The sequence below is a fragment of the Channa argus genome, chromosome 17 (genome assembly GCF_033026475.1).
Source record: "Channa argus isolate prfri chromosome 17, Channa argus male v1.0, whole genome shotgun sequence".
Lineage (NCBI taxonomy): Eukaryota > Metazoa > Chordata > Actinopteri > Anabantiformes > Channidae > Channa > Channa argus.
Window position 1 is genome coordinate 16,687,122 of NC_090213.1, and position 13,413 is coordinate 16,700,534.

The following is a 13,413-nucleotide window of genomic DNA, read 5'->3' on the forward strand; positions in this document are numbered from 1 at the left end:
TATTAAAAACCCAACGTATAGCCATCATTGATTATAATATTTGCTGCTCTGACTTGAAAAAATAGTGCAGGAGCTCAAAGGAGTGTGCACCAGCAGAAGGTAAACATTTGACTTGTTTATGGCTTGAAATGAAAACCTAAGATATTAACTTTAGTCGAGACATTATAGCCAAGAGATGTACCTGTAGTTTGTAAAGTGACTTTCTGTTCCCTCTACCTCTACCTACTGAACAAATACAAATGGAGGCATAAGATAGCAAAGGAGGAATATCCATTAGAAATGGATAGATGGTCTTAGTCCAAAATACCCTGACAGTTTGTTTCACTGTGATAAACCCAACGTGCCGGAGCCAACATGCCTGGCTACAACATTCCACTGAAGCCAACAAACTATTTTGCCATGCCCCCGATTGGCAGCCACTGTCAGTTGGTTCTGCTAAAGCAGAAAAAGCTAGAGTCTGAGCTAGACATCTCCAGGGCCTCATTATAAGCCTCATTCACCAGCAGCTCAGACTCTTATGTCTGAGAGCCCAGGAGTAGCAGGAGAGCCCACTTCATAAGAAGCAGCCAGGGATACATTCTTCCTCTACTAGGTCTGTTCAGGGCTGAATAAGTCATTGTGAGGCGTGAGCCGTTGTAGAAATCACAATTTGCCTTAAACCCATTTACAATCAAGGGCAAAAATCCTTGTTGTTTCTGATTCTGCTATGATCCCCGACCGCACCACACCTGTATCTCATAATTACCCACAAGGAAAGACTCTGGGATTGTAAAGGTTTGGGAAGGAATTAGAGCAAAGACCAGGAGAACGCCCATGCTGGACAAACCCTGAAAGCCATCCACATGCTGGATTATACAGTTGGAAAAGCGGAACTGAAGAGAGGCATGGGCAGATTTGAGGTTTCACACATGCATGATTTTGTATTAGATGTAGTAAGGGGGCAAAACAAATAGCAGTGGCCCCCAGATCTTAATTACGTATGTGTCTGCTACATTAGATTGGGGTGACTGTGGCACAGTTGTCTGGTCGATCCCCGACTCCTCTGGTCGTTAAAGTGTCCTTGAGCAAGACACTGAAACCTAACTGCATAGCAGCTCCCCCATTGGTGGGTATAGGTGTGTGTGTGTGTGTGTCGTGTGTGCACGTGCACACTTGTGAGTGCGAACGAGTAAATGACAAGCAGTGTAAAGCGCTTTGAGTGCCAATAGGCAGCGCTATATAAGTGCAGATCATTTACCATTAGAGAAAAGAATTAACTATTATGTTTTTAAACCAAATGTTAATTTTTTTAAAAAAATACATAAAACCTATATGGAGTTAGCTGGTAAAACTGCGGTGAATGAAATAAGTGAATAAAAATGTGGATTTAAAAAATATTTTTAAATTTAAAAAAAAAAAAAAAAAAAAAAAAAAAAAAGCAAAACTTGCATTTTGTAAGTTTTGGTCCAAATGTTATTTAATTAAAAAAAAAATTATGAATTAGTAATACATATCATTAAACTAGAACAGCAGTTAGAACACACACACAACAAAACAATTAGAATACATTGTCATCTTAAATCATAAGGTCATCTATCGTTGGTCACCACTGAAGCTGAAATAAAGTTAAAAAAGGCACACGCAACATTCAGCAATATGGAGATTGACATTAGCAACTATGAGCTAGTTTGAGATTTGTGTAATAGTCATGAAAAACTACTAGACCTCTCCCTATACAGATGATTAGCCATAAGTGTCTATTTAATAAATAAACAGATTTGTGTCAATAAATATGGAGGCAGTTTTTTTTTTTAAATTAGGGGAATTAAAACTAATTTTATTAAAATTTAGACGTTATATAAGAAGATGTAACAACATGGTTTCAGTTCTACATGTAATCTCTCATCAGTGCTTCCATGGTGTGTTTATTTTTTTTTAAACATTCTACACTATAGAACCAGCCAACAACCAAATTGACACGAAGGGCAAAAAAAACGTGTACTTTATTTCAAATTGCTGCAACAGGGGCACTAAGAACAAACTGCAGAGGATCACACAGGCCCCTCCCCAGATTTAAACTCACTTCGATAGAAAATATTCTCATTTTAAAAGTCATGAACAAATTTAAAGCACAGAAAAACATGGTGGACGAAATGATTTGGAACACAGCATTTTGCAGCTTTGTCCAGCCAACAGAAAAAAAGGAACACTTACCAGATTATAAGAGCACAGTTTGGTGCGGCTTTCATCAAAAATATTTTATGAACTTCTAGGAATAAATAGGAAAAAAAAAGACACCACTCTTCCCCCACCAAAAAAAAAAAAACACAACAAAAAACATTAAAGTCTCTAATTTACTAATTGTCAGATTATTGGGTGCTCAAGCTAAATTTTAAAAGTTTCCAGAAGCAGTGACAACACACAAATCAACACAGTCGCCCTATCCCTCACTCACACACACACACACACACACACACACGCTACTGATTAACCTGACTGATTTCACGACACACTGAAACTGACAGTGCAAATTTTCAGACGGCTGCAGAAAACTAAAATAAGATCAGAACATACACTGACAGGACAAACTTTCAGATATTTTGTACAGTTCTTAAAGAATCTGGGTTTGGATCTGTTCTTTTTTTTTAAATTATGATTTGGATAAAGATGGAATGAAGCTCCAGAGAAGAGAAAAAAAAAATTAAAAAAAAAAAAAAAAAAAATTTCTGGATTCAGTGCTTCATAGAAGATTTAAAAGCAATATCTCCCCCACCCCCCCAAAAAAATGTAATGTAATGAGATTAATGTAATTTTACCTTCTTTGTCTTAACCCTTCATTAAACATATTTTTAAAATGCTTAAAATATTACATTATTAACTACATAAAACACTGAAGCATCATTTTCACACGTGTGAACTGAAACAGAATTCTGATGCAAGAACAAAAATTAGAAACCAATAAGGTGATTCTGACCGTTCTAAAGGCAGCGATCTTGACTGGTGGCACTAAGTTTGTATTTAATCGTAATCACGAGTCATTCCAGTCAACCGACTACAGTGCATTAAGGTGTTTCTCATCTAAGGGGTTATAACGAATGACACCTGACCGCCCATGGCAGCTCAGGTCACCCTGGTCCACAACACCTGTACGATGTAAAATGCTTACTTTCCAGATATGGTGTATTCTCTCAGAAAAAAGGTAGAGAAGCCTGGAAGTAGAAGGAGGAAAAAAAAAAAAAAAAAAGGGGGGACAATGCTCTGTTCACAGGCTTCCTTCCCTTGTACATCTCATTTCGCAAGGCCAGTCGAGTGTTTTTTTAACGACACTCAGTTTTACAGTACCTCACAGTCCTTTGGGTTTGCTAAGAGTTCTCAAAGACTCAGAAGAGGTTTCCTGAAATAAATCCAGTCACAGGATATGGAAGGAGACTGAAGTATCTGTTAACTGGACAGAGAGAGTTACAGAGTTCCTGCACCTGTTGCTTTGTTTTTTTTCTTCTTTTCACCATTCTGCATCCCCAATGGCTTTGGAGAAGACGTAGTCTCTCCCGTTCAGATTCATGATCCCGTCCTTCAGGTGGAATTTCCATTTGTTCTTACTTCTGTGAATCTGGGGGAGTAGAAAGAAGGAAATTAATGCTGTGGGCGTCAAGAGGGACAATGTTTCAGTGCAAGTGGACACCGTCCCTAATGCTTTTAGTCTGTGCACACAAGACAGTCCGGCACATGAACTGTGATATTGGGCAGTACTGACCCACAAATCTCTATTGGCACTGAATTAACAACAAATAGCCTTGGAATGGACATGATACATGAACAAACACTGCACATAAAGTGAGTCATGTCTGTATACGTCATAGCAGCACAGTTAAATAAAAAATAAAAATAAAATTAACTTCTTAAGAGGCATTCAGCACATGCTTGTCCTTTGGTATCCAACATTAAGAACACTTGCACTTTATCTGAGATATTCTACTTACCCGACAGCCAAACTCACTCGTCCAAAGTAGAAAATATAGGCCTATTAATATATACTATGAATAATGTATAATCTTTTTTTGATTTTGATTTTTTTTTAAGTAACGATTAAAATTGGGTCAACTGTGGCTCAGCTGGTAGAAATGGCTATCCACCAATATCAGGCTCAGAAAAAAAGTATCAAGTGACAAAGCTAACTGACCCAAATACAGAAGGGCCTGATTCACAATTATGTTATTATGTAACATTAACACAGCTATACTACTACTGGTAGTTTCATCTAAAATTATCTATTTAAAGATTATTTCAGACAACCTCTTCCAACTGCAGCAGAATTTAGTCTTTCAGAGGGGACCCAGAGAGAGGTTGAATGACGGAAATCTCTCAAAGCTTCTCATTCACCCATTCACCCTCACACATACCACACACTGGCCAATGCTCATCGGGAGCAACTAAGTTGGGGTTTATTGTCTTGCTCAAGGACACTTCGACATGTGACAGGAGGAGTTGGGGATTGAACCAACAACTGCGAGATTGGTGGACAACCGCTTTATCTTCCTGTGCCACAGTAGGGCGCTTGGGTGTTGATGCACCTTTCAGTTCAGAAATAGCTCTGATCAGCAAAATGCTACCCCATGAATGTTTTCTAGATTTTGTTAACACCACAGATAATTTGCCACATTCACAAAGTCTGAACTTGACTGTCAGGCTGCAGCTCATATCTGTAAAAGTTGCAGAAGGACAAGAAACATGATGTGAGTTACAATGATATGACACATGGGGTGAATAATGAATCAATTCCTCTGTAGTGTAGATTATTAAGTTATGGTGACATTAGTAAACATTTTAAAAATAAAGTGACCCCATCTCTGGTTCACCAGAAATGAGAGATTGTGGACACTTCTAGATCAGACATGCTGCGAGCAGCTCTACTGTGAAATAAGATTTCAACCAATTTTTGGCAGAGCAAGACACACAATGTTTGCGAAACACTGCAGAATGTCAATTAGATTTTTTTTTATTTATTCAACTTGCCAGAACATGGAGTTTATTTATCCCGGGCAAGTTTATTAATGTCGTGATCGATAATATGGGCAAAATACTACCGTAACCTAATTTCTAGGTTAAAAACAATATCTTAAGTGTTTATTGTTTTTTTTTATATTAAATTCAATTTAATTTGTGCAGTAAAACTATTATGCTGTGGCATGTTTTCTCTGGTATTACTATAAATGCCTACTCATTTTTACTAATCACCGACTAAGACAGTTTTTCATATGTACGTGTGGATGTCAGTGGCTTTGTTGGCATGTTGATTTGAAACAATACATACAAGTCATGCATGTATCTATCATGTATTTATTATTTTTGCAGATTTATGATTTACACAAGATGATACAGTTAGACATGAAACAATAATTTTTACTAAAGGGAGGAAGGTTTGCAGCCCTCTACATACACAGGGTACCTGGATTCTTTCTCTTACCTTGTCATACTGGCAAACCACTACATTTTCTGTATCAAAAAGCTCCTGGTCCTCCTCATCGCTGACATCATCTCCACTGTTCAGCGGCTCCTGATAAGAAAACACATTCAACAATAACAACAGTAATAGGTACTAGGTCTGAAGGATTACCTATAAGTGACACATTTCAATCACAGGATTATGACCTAGAACTGATTTTTGACCAGTTTAGCTTCTGCCAAACATACACTAAAAAAATTAAAATCATGTGACAAATCTGTATTGCATTTGCTGCATTCTGAACCCTTTATTCCAGGTCAAATACAACATTTCTAAACATTTCTGTAAAACCGAATACCATATTTCCAATTTTGACTTTGCCCACCTCCTCCACCTGCCCATCCTCTCCTCCATCCTTGTCCTTCTCCTCCTCTTCATCTTCATCATACTCCTCCTCCTCATCTTCATCATCTTCTGAGGAAGAGTCTCCATTTCCATCCACCTGCAGCATCATGGGAGGCTGCTGGGGTTGAGCATGGGGCTGGGCCTGCTGCTGGGCCTGGGGCTGTGGTGGGTCCTGTGTTGCAGCTGAACCCTGAGCCTGCTGAACTTGCTGGACCTGAGCTGCTGTTGCTGCCTGACCAGGCTGTGGTGCAATAGCTGCTGCCTGCATCACCTAAAGAGAAAATAAAGTGGATGAAAACAAGAGAATGAAAGAATAAAAACAAGTTAGTGACATTTGATATGTGGTTGTCACTAATGTAATTATAGACTGAGGTCAGAGAAATGTATGTATACAGACAAGTACACTGATCAGGCATAACATTAAGACCAACTGCCCAATATTGTGTTGGTCCCCCTTTTGCTGCCAAAACAGCCATGACCTGTCGCAGCATGGACTCCACTAAACCCCTGAAGGTGTGCTGTGGTATCTGGCACTACGATGTTAGCAGTAGATCCTTTAAGTGCAGGGCGCATTATCCTGCTGAAAAAGGCCACAGCCAGAAGGATATACCATTTTCATGAAAGGGTTACATGGTCTGAAAAAATGCTTAGGTAGGTGGTACGTGTCAAAGTAACATCCACATTGATGGCCAGAGCTAAGGTTTCCCAGCAGAGCATCACACTACCTCCACTGCCTTGGATTCTTCCCATAATGCATCTTGGTGACATGTGTTCAATCAATCAACTTTGTCAATTTGTCATGCATATAGCAGTAGTGCAGGCAGAATGAACTTGAATTTCACTCTTACTAAAAGAGATGCCAGAAAGACACCATAATAATAATTTAATTTTTAATTTATGAAATATTCATAAATTAAAAAGTAAAAGTAAATGAATAGATAAGTGTGACAACTAGGGGTGTAAAGTGACAATAAGTTCCTAGGTCAGCGGTTCAACAATCTGACTGCTTGTGGTAGGAAGCTGTTGAACAGACTGGTTCTGCTTTTAATACTACGATACCTTTTCCCTAATGGCAGCAGTTTGTTGAGAGGATGTGAGGAGTCTTTGACAATGTTCAGTGCCCTCTCCCAGCACCAGTTCTGGAAGAGTTCCTGTACAGAGGGCAGGGAGACTCCCATTACCTTCTCTGCTCCCTGCACCACATCTCTACAGGGCCTTCTTTTCTGCCACAGGAAGCTAAAAACAGGAGCAAAACCTGTTTCAGCTTCCTTACGAAGTGCAATCTCTGCTCGGCTCTCTACACAATCACAGTGGTGATTTTCACCCAGGTGAGGTCATCTGAGATCTGCACTCCGAGGAGCTCGATATTGTCCACCCTCTCCACTGATCTCAACTAATGCAAAGTGGAGTATGCTCATGTCAATCATCTCCTTTGTTTTGTCCACACTGAGCACGGGGTTGTTCTCTCTACACCAGGCCTCCAGGTGTCTCACTGGATGCACAGTCATGTGTTAGCAATGTAAACAGTAGTGGACTGAGTACACAGCCTTGGGGGGGATCCAGCACTTAATGTGATTGTATTAGAGTTGTATTTCCCCAATACGAACTGACTGCAGTATTTTAGTAAGGAAATCCAAAACCCAGTGGCAGGTGGCAGTGCTCAGTCCAAGAAGGAGGAGTTTCTCTAGTAGCCTTTGGAGGAAGATTGTGTTGAACGCTGAGTTAAAGTCAATGCACAGGATTCTGGCAAATGTGTTTTTGTCTTCCAGGTGTGTGAGAACTGTGTGTAAGATGGTTGATTTTGCATCTTCCGTGCAGTGGCTGGGGCAGTAGGCAGACTGGTACCAGTTTATTGACGCAGGCAGGCTGGTACTGATATGCTACATAACCAGGTGCTCAAAGCACTTCATCACCGCGGATGTTGCAACTGGACTGAAATCTTTCTAGCAGAATGCATCAGCCTTCTTTGGGACTAGTATAATAGTAGACCATTTGATGTTTATTGACCTCTCTCGACTATACATCTTTACAGATTGACAGTCGAGGACGATGTAGGTGTCAAAATTGTAACTGTAGTAGCTTGTCTGTTGGATTAAACCACACAGGCCACCCTTCACTCCCTAGATGCATCAATAAGTCTTGGCCACACATGACCACTGTTTATTTAACCATCACAACTTCGCCCTTTTCAAACTCACTCTAATCTTTACACTTGCCTATCTTTCCTGCTTCTAACACATCAACTTTGAGGACAAAATGTTCACTTGCTAATATATAATAATACCTAATATATCACACCCACTAACTGGTGCCATGATGAAGAGATAACCTGTACTATTCATATTACCTGTCAGTGGTCATAATCTTATGCCTGATGGGTGTAGATTTGAATAAGAATCATTATTTAAAAGTTAAGCTTCTTGTAGGTGTGGAGCTCAAGCTTTTGAAACTACAATATGCTTATATACACCCACGTATAATGTGCCAAAAAATAATGATATACACTATAGTGGGAGAAAAATTAAACTAGTTATGAATATGTGGAAGATGTACTGACCTGTGTACCGCCTGGTACTTTGTTTCCTGAAGCTAAGACAATCTGCTGCGGCTGTATGATGACTCCTGTTTGCTGGGGCAGGCTTCCCTGCAGTGGAGCCAGGACCTGAATAGACCATAAACAAGAGGAGTTCACATTTTAGATATGCTTTCAGCTTAATATATAAACATAGGTAAATGAACTGTTGTCAATTTAGAAAAGCAACAAAGTCCCAAATAATATTTATTTTGGGAAATAGGTGGTTTAGGCAGACTGTCCTCCTGATTTCCCAGAATCATTTAATGTTTTCCATGGGATGTTTTTTTCACATAATTTTAAATGTTTATTCTTCTACTGCTTCAGACAACCCAAACCTATGCAGTCTAACAGCTTCATTCAACATGTCATGTGTACTGTAATTTAGGCTTGATTGTCACTGTGAAGACCCAAATATAAAAATACTGTAGTACACATAGTTGTGTTATAATGCTACTCCCTTTAATTTACTTTTAGAGACCACGCCTCCATTTACAAAAGCTCCACATTCCTGTGTGTGTGGGAGCATACCTGCTGTATGACTGGTGCTTGGACGCCACCGGGCTGCATCTGCTGCTGCAAGAGGATCTGCTGCTGGGGTTGGATGATGTACTGAGTCCCATTGGGAGCTCGGACTACCTGCAGGATCTGACCTGAGACACCACAAAACAAGAGAGATGCGAGCGCTGTGGAAGTGCAAGCAGCCCCTGCTACTGAACTTGCAGCAAATGATGCATCTTAACAATACATTTCTATGAATTACCTCAACTTTGCAATTTAAGTATGTGTGCACATCTTCATGTTCAGCTCCACTTGTGAGTGCTTACCTTGGCTGGTAAGGAGCTGTTGGTATGGGGTGACCCCTGTGGGCAAAGCAAGGGTTGCTGCAGTAGCTGCTGCACTCTAGAGGAGAAAAATAGAACATATTGGAAACATATTGAAAATCTGTTTCAACATTAGGGCTGGCGAGTTGGATATTCTATACAATTCTTTTGTAATACACAGCCACACCAACACAACTGGTGTTAAGATTTAAAAATTTATGAAAAACACCTTAACTTCTTAACAATTTAAATGGTAATATTATTTTTCCCTTGGCTCAGATGATAAAAGCTTTGTTTACCTGTTTGCATTCATTTTATCTTCCTGATTTCATTATGAAAGGACAGACATTTGCAAGTTTGAGAATTGACATTGATAGTTTGCTAAAACAGCACAGAACTAACAAGACGTTAAAAGTTTGGCTTGCTCAAGAAGTGTCAAGCTAAAAAACGGACAAAAGGTAAGGGTTGATGCTCAGTTGTGTGAATTAAAAATGACTGATGAAATGTTCTATTGTCAATGTCGTGTGTGTGTCCTACACAACAGAAGGGTGTAAGAGGATGCATTAGTTCTAGCATTATTTCCACTGTAAGTCAGGTTACTTGATAACTCTCTGAAGGCTCTTCTCTGTGCTCATGTTTCCACCCCTGTCTGCCCCCCCATCTGTCTGTTACTATAGCATAATTCTGCCCTGATGAGACACACTAGGATTCAATGCTTTTATTTATGTCTGTGTATGAATACCAACAAAAAATGATCAATCATTTTGAGTTCTTGCCTTTCTCTTACTACAATAATCTATTTTGAGATTTCGTCCAACAGCCAACCTGCAAGGCTTTCAATCTATCATCAAGGTCGTTTGTCTAATTATACACTACACTCTTTACTTTCATGGTTATACTAGTCTTTAAAACTACTCACCAGTACTTGTTTACTTCTCATGAGACAAGTCCCACATAAAAAAATGTATTCTCATTTTCAATATACACGAGTGCACACATCCACTAACCATTCCCGTAGCATTCATATGCTGTAGTATCTTAGATTCTTGAACAATGACTTGCTGGGGACCTGTGGAGAGAAACATCTTTAAGTCACAATATGCCTCAAAAATCCTGAAGCTGTATTAAGAGCTAAAATGAAATTTCAAAACTTCCTAAAAAGACAATTTCAAATTGAAAATAATCTGCGACGATTAATCTACTTCCATATATGCATCTGTAACGGGTGTGGATTGGACTGAAGAAAATGTATTTGCTCAGTTAAATCAAATTCAAAAATATTAAATGACAATTTTAAATTATAAATAAAATACACAACATAAATTGAAAATAATTATAAAACAAAGTGCATTTTTAACTCTGTTACACATCTACTATTACATTGTGTGCTGGGTGTTTGAACAGCGGTGGGAGTGCTATTGCTGACCAACCTTGATGCTGCTGGGGGGGCAGGATGACTTGCTGTGTCTGTTGTGGCTGGGTCACCTGCTGGACCTGGATCTGCTGTTGCTGCTGCTGCTGCTGCTGCTGTTGCTGCTGCTGCTGCTGCTGAGCGGCCTGCAGGGCTGCCTGTTCCTCTGTATGGAAACCATCCACTGCCTTGGACTGCAAAAGTTTGCTCTCCCATAGCTGAAGATTGAGCAAAAGAGAGACATCATGATTCATTTGGCAGACGGCTGAGTGATGCAAAAGAAAAGATTGTAAATTCCTGGACAAATATTGTCTTGCAGTATATAGTTTGGCTTCTTACTCTTTTTCACAGAAATCCTTCCCCGATCAAATCTATCTACTCCTAAATAGACACAATTTACTATTATCTGGAAGGAGTTTGAAAGAAGCCATTTCCTTAGATGATGGAGCACATCTCTCTACATTTCTGCACTAGTTATATTTCCCTTTTAGTGGGTAAACAAAAAACAATTTTGCTGAGGACTGTTAAAAGTTACCGTTTTCAGCTCCAGAAGCACTTGCTCATCCACTCCCTCATCCAGGAACAGCTCTCGCACCTCATTGATCACATCCTCAATCACAGATCTGTACAGTTTAGGCTATGAGGAAGGAAATACAAAAACAGAAGACACACTTTTATTTCAAGGTTTGATCGCATGATCAGTGTCTTAATTGTTAACCTTGGCATATAAATTATGGTAAATAGTATTCAAAAACGTTCTAGCTGTACATGACATGCATCATAACTGGTTGTGGATGTTATACATTGGATTTTGGGCAACCAAATCAGATTCATGTGGCAATATATAGCTCAACTCTAAAAACAGGTCCCCAGCCATATAAGCTCCGGGCAAATGTACGCACAGCACTGCTTGGGCTCTTATGCTAATAATCCAAATGCATAACCGTAAAGTAGGCCACTCGGGATACGGTGGCGCGCACGGCGCACAACTGTGCTACAACTGCACATTCGCGCACAAGATAAAGACACAGAAACCCTCGCAGCCACAGCACTGCACCGTCCACGTTATCCGCAGCACGGACCTCGGAGTCGCTTTCCCTCCCCTTCGGCCTGCCGGCTCCTCCACTATTTAAAGCACACTCTGGTGTTTATATGTAGAGCCGGTGACGTAGCGTCGAGTAGCACCGTCCCATCCCGGGCAGTCTATATTAGAGAGCCAATATGGCTGTATAAAACCAGGCAGCGGAAAGGAGGAGGGTCAGACCGGAGAGCGGGCAGACGTGGAAGCCATTTTACGGAGCGGCGAAGTGTGCGCCCGACAGCCTCGTACTTTGAGCTTTTTGTGTTGCGGAATGTGAAGGATCTTTTCGGTGTAATATTCTTGTGAGTGGTCAGCATTTGACTTAGCAGCATGTTCTTGTCAGTAGGGAGGAAATGTAACAGAAGATGGGTAAAAGTGGTGGCTTGGGGGCGGCTAGCCTGCCTTCTGGTCGTGGAATGGAGGACAATGAGGCGTTTGACTGAACGTAGACGACTCAGAGCTTAAGGACACTTTTAATAAAGAATCAAAACCGGCTAAAGTCTTTCGCAGTGGATGATGGCAAGGTGCTTTGCGTACATTTGTATTTTATATAGTATGCGAAATAAACTACTGCGTTCGCATTTAGCTTACGTTACTCTTTAATAATATTACCGTCATCTAGCCACACAAAGCTTTGACCTTTAAGTTAAAAAGCACAAACATTAAAACCCGCTCATTCAGGCCCTAAACCATTTCAATCAAACCAAAAAATAAATAAATGAATAAAAATTCCAAAACCCCTCAGACTCTTGCAAAAACAACCAACTGACTGACGTATCAAGGTAACACACAGCCCAACTTACCACCTACAAATTGCATTATCACCATTCCTGAATTTCGAGACATAATTTCAACCATTTTCGGATTTTTTTACTTTAGTCATTGCCCCTGCAGGAAGGCTTCATCCTAAAGAACTAGTTTCGAAAACTGAATAAAATGGCCGATTGACTGAAGTATTCATTTTATTTACCATAACAGTGACGTGTTTTGTTAAAGCAGGTCCATTATACTGCAATTAAATAACACCAGCTCGCCCAGAGCTTTCTATTAACTTTACCCCCGTTTACCCCGCTGACAATCCGGAGAGATTGATCCTTACCACTGGGTTCGAGTTAGCCGAGCTCGCCATTATACGCGTAGTGTACAAACCACACGGGAATAGGCGAGAAATAGAGCCAAAAATTACGAAAAACGGCTTAAAACAACTGGGAGCGATATTCTAAAACAGCCGGCATCACTTTTGTAAATAAAACACAGTTTCAGCGGTCTTATTTACAATCCCGGGCTGCGATTACCCAGCCGTCCTCCTTCCGTCGTTGTCCTGCTTTATATACTGAGCGATGGAGCTGCGAGTGCGCGAGACATAGGGCAGGGTAAAGCTACACTTAGCGCGAGATCTCGTGTGGAATATGCTGACTAAGCAGTACAGCTGCTGCTGCTGGGAAATGTAGTCAGATGTGGCAAGACGGAAATAAATGATTGCATTCGTTCCCAAAAATCACATTTAACAATACAGGTAATAAATAGCTGAAAATAAAATGTAGTTTGTATACAGTTTTTTTAAATATTGGTAATACGTGTGTTATACATGTTTTGTTACTGTGGTAGCTTTTGTGAATAACATTATTTATAGTCAATACATAGTAAATGCATAGGCTGATATTTGATACTACAGAAACATAACCTCAAAAGGAAAAA

General features: G+C 40.0%; 1 protein-coding gene across 2 annotated transcripts; it reads right to left on the reverse strand.

Moving 5' to 3' along the window:
- Positions 1–1,963: 1,963 nt before the first annotated feature.
- Positions 1,964–13,033, reverse strand: gtf2a1 (general transcription factor IIA, 1). 2 transcript variants are annotated; one of them, XM_067482128.1, is made up of 10 exons: positions 12,815–13,033; positions 11,170–11,271; positions 10,654–10,852; positions 10,231–10,292; positions 9,227–9,302; positions 8,931–9,052; positions 8,385–8,489; positions 5,808–6,098; positions 5,444–5,533; positions 1,964–3,589 (listed from the first exon to the last, which is right to left on the reverse strand). In XM_067482128.1, the coding sequence occupies exons 1-10, from the start codon at positions 12,842–12,844 to the stop codon at positions 3,482–3,484; spliced, it is 1,185 nt and encodes a 394-aa protein (XP_067338229.1). In that variant the 5' UTR covers positions 12,845–13,033; the 3' UTR covers positions 1,964–3,481. The 2 variants fall into 2 exon arrangements, with proteins under 2 accessions (XP_067338229.1, XP_067338228.1); XM_067482127.1 differs by having other exon boundaries at positions 8,931–9,085.
- Positions 13,034–13,413: the final 380 nt, after the last annotated feature.

Bases quoted from the DNA above. Each gene is read 5' to 3' on its own strand.
- gtf2a1 (XM_067482127.1), bottom strand. From the start codon at position 12,844: ATGGCGAGCTCGGCTAACTCGAACCCAGTG. The intron at 10,853-11,169 runs GTAACTTTTAAC...CTCAATCTTCAG, and splicing joins TGCTTCTGGAGCTGAAAACG to CTATGGGAGAGCAAACTTTT. The intron at 10,293-10,653 runs GTTGGTCAGCAA...TTCTCTCCACAG, and splicing joins GCCCCCCCAGCAGCATCAAG to GTCCCCAGCAAGTCATTGTT.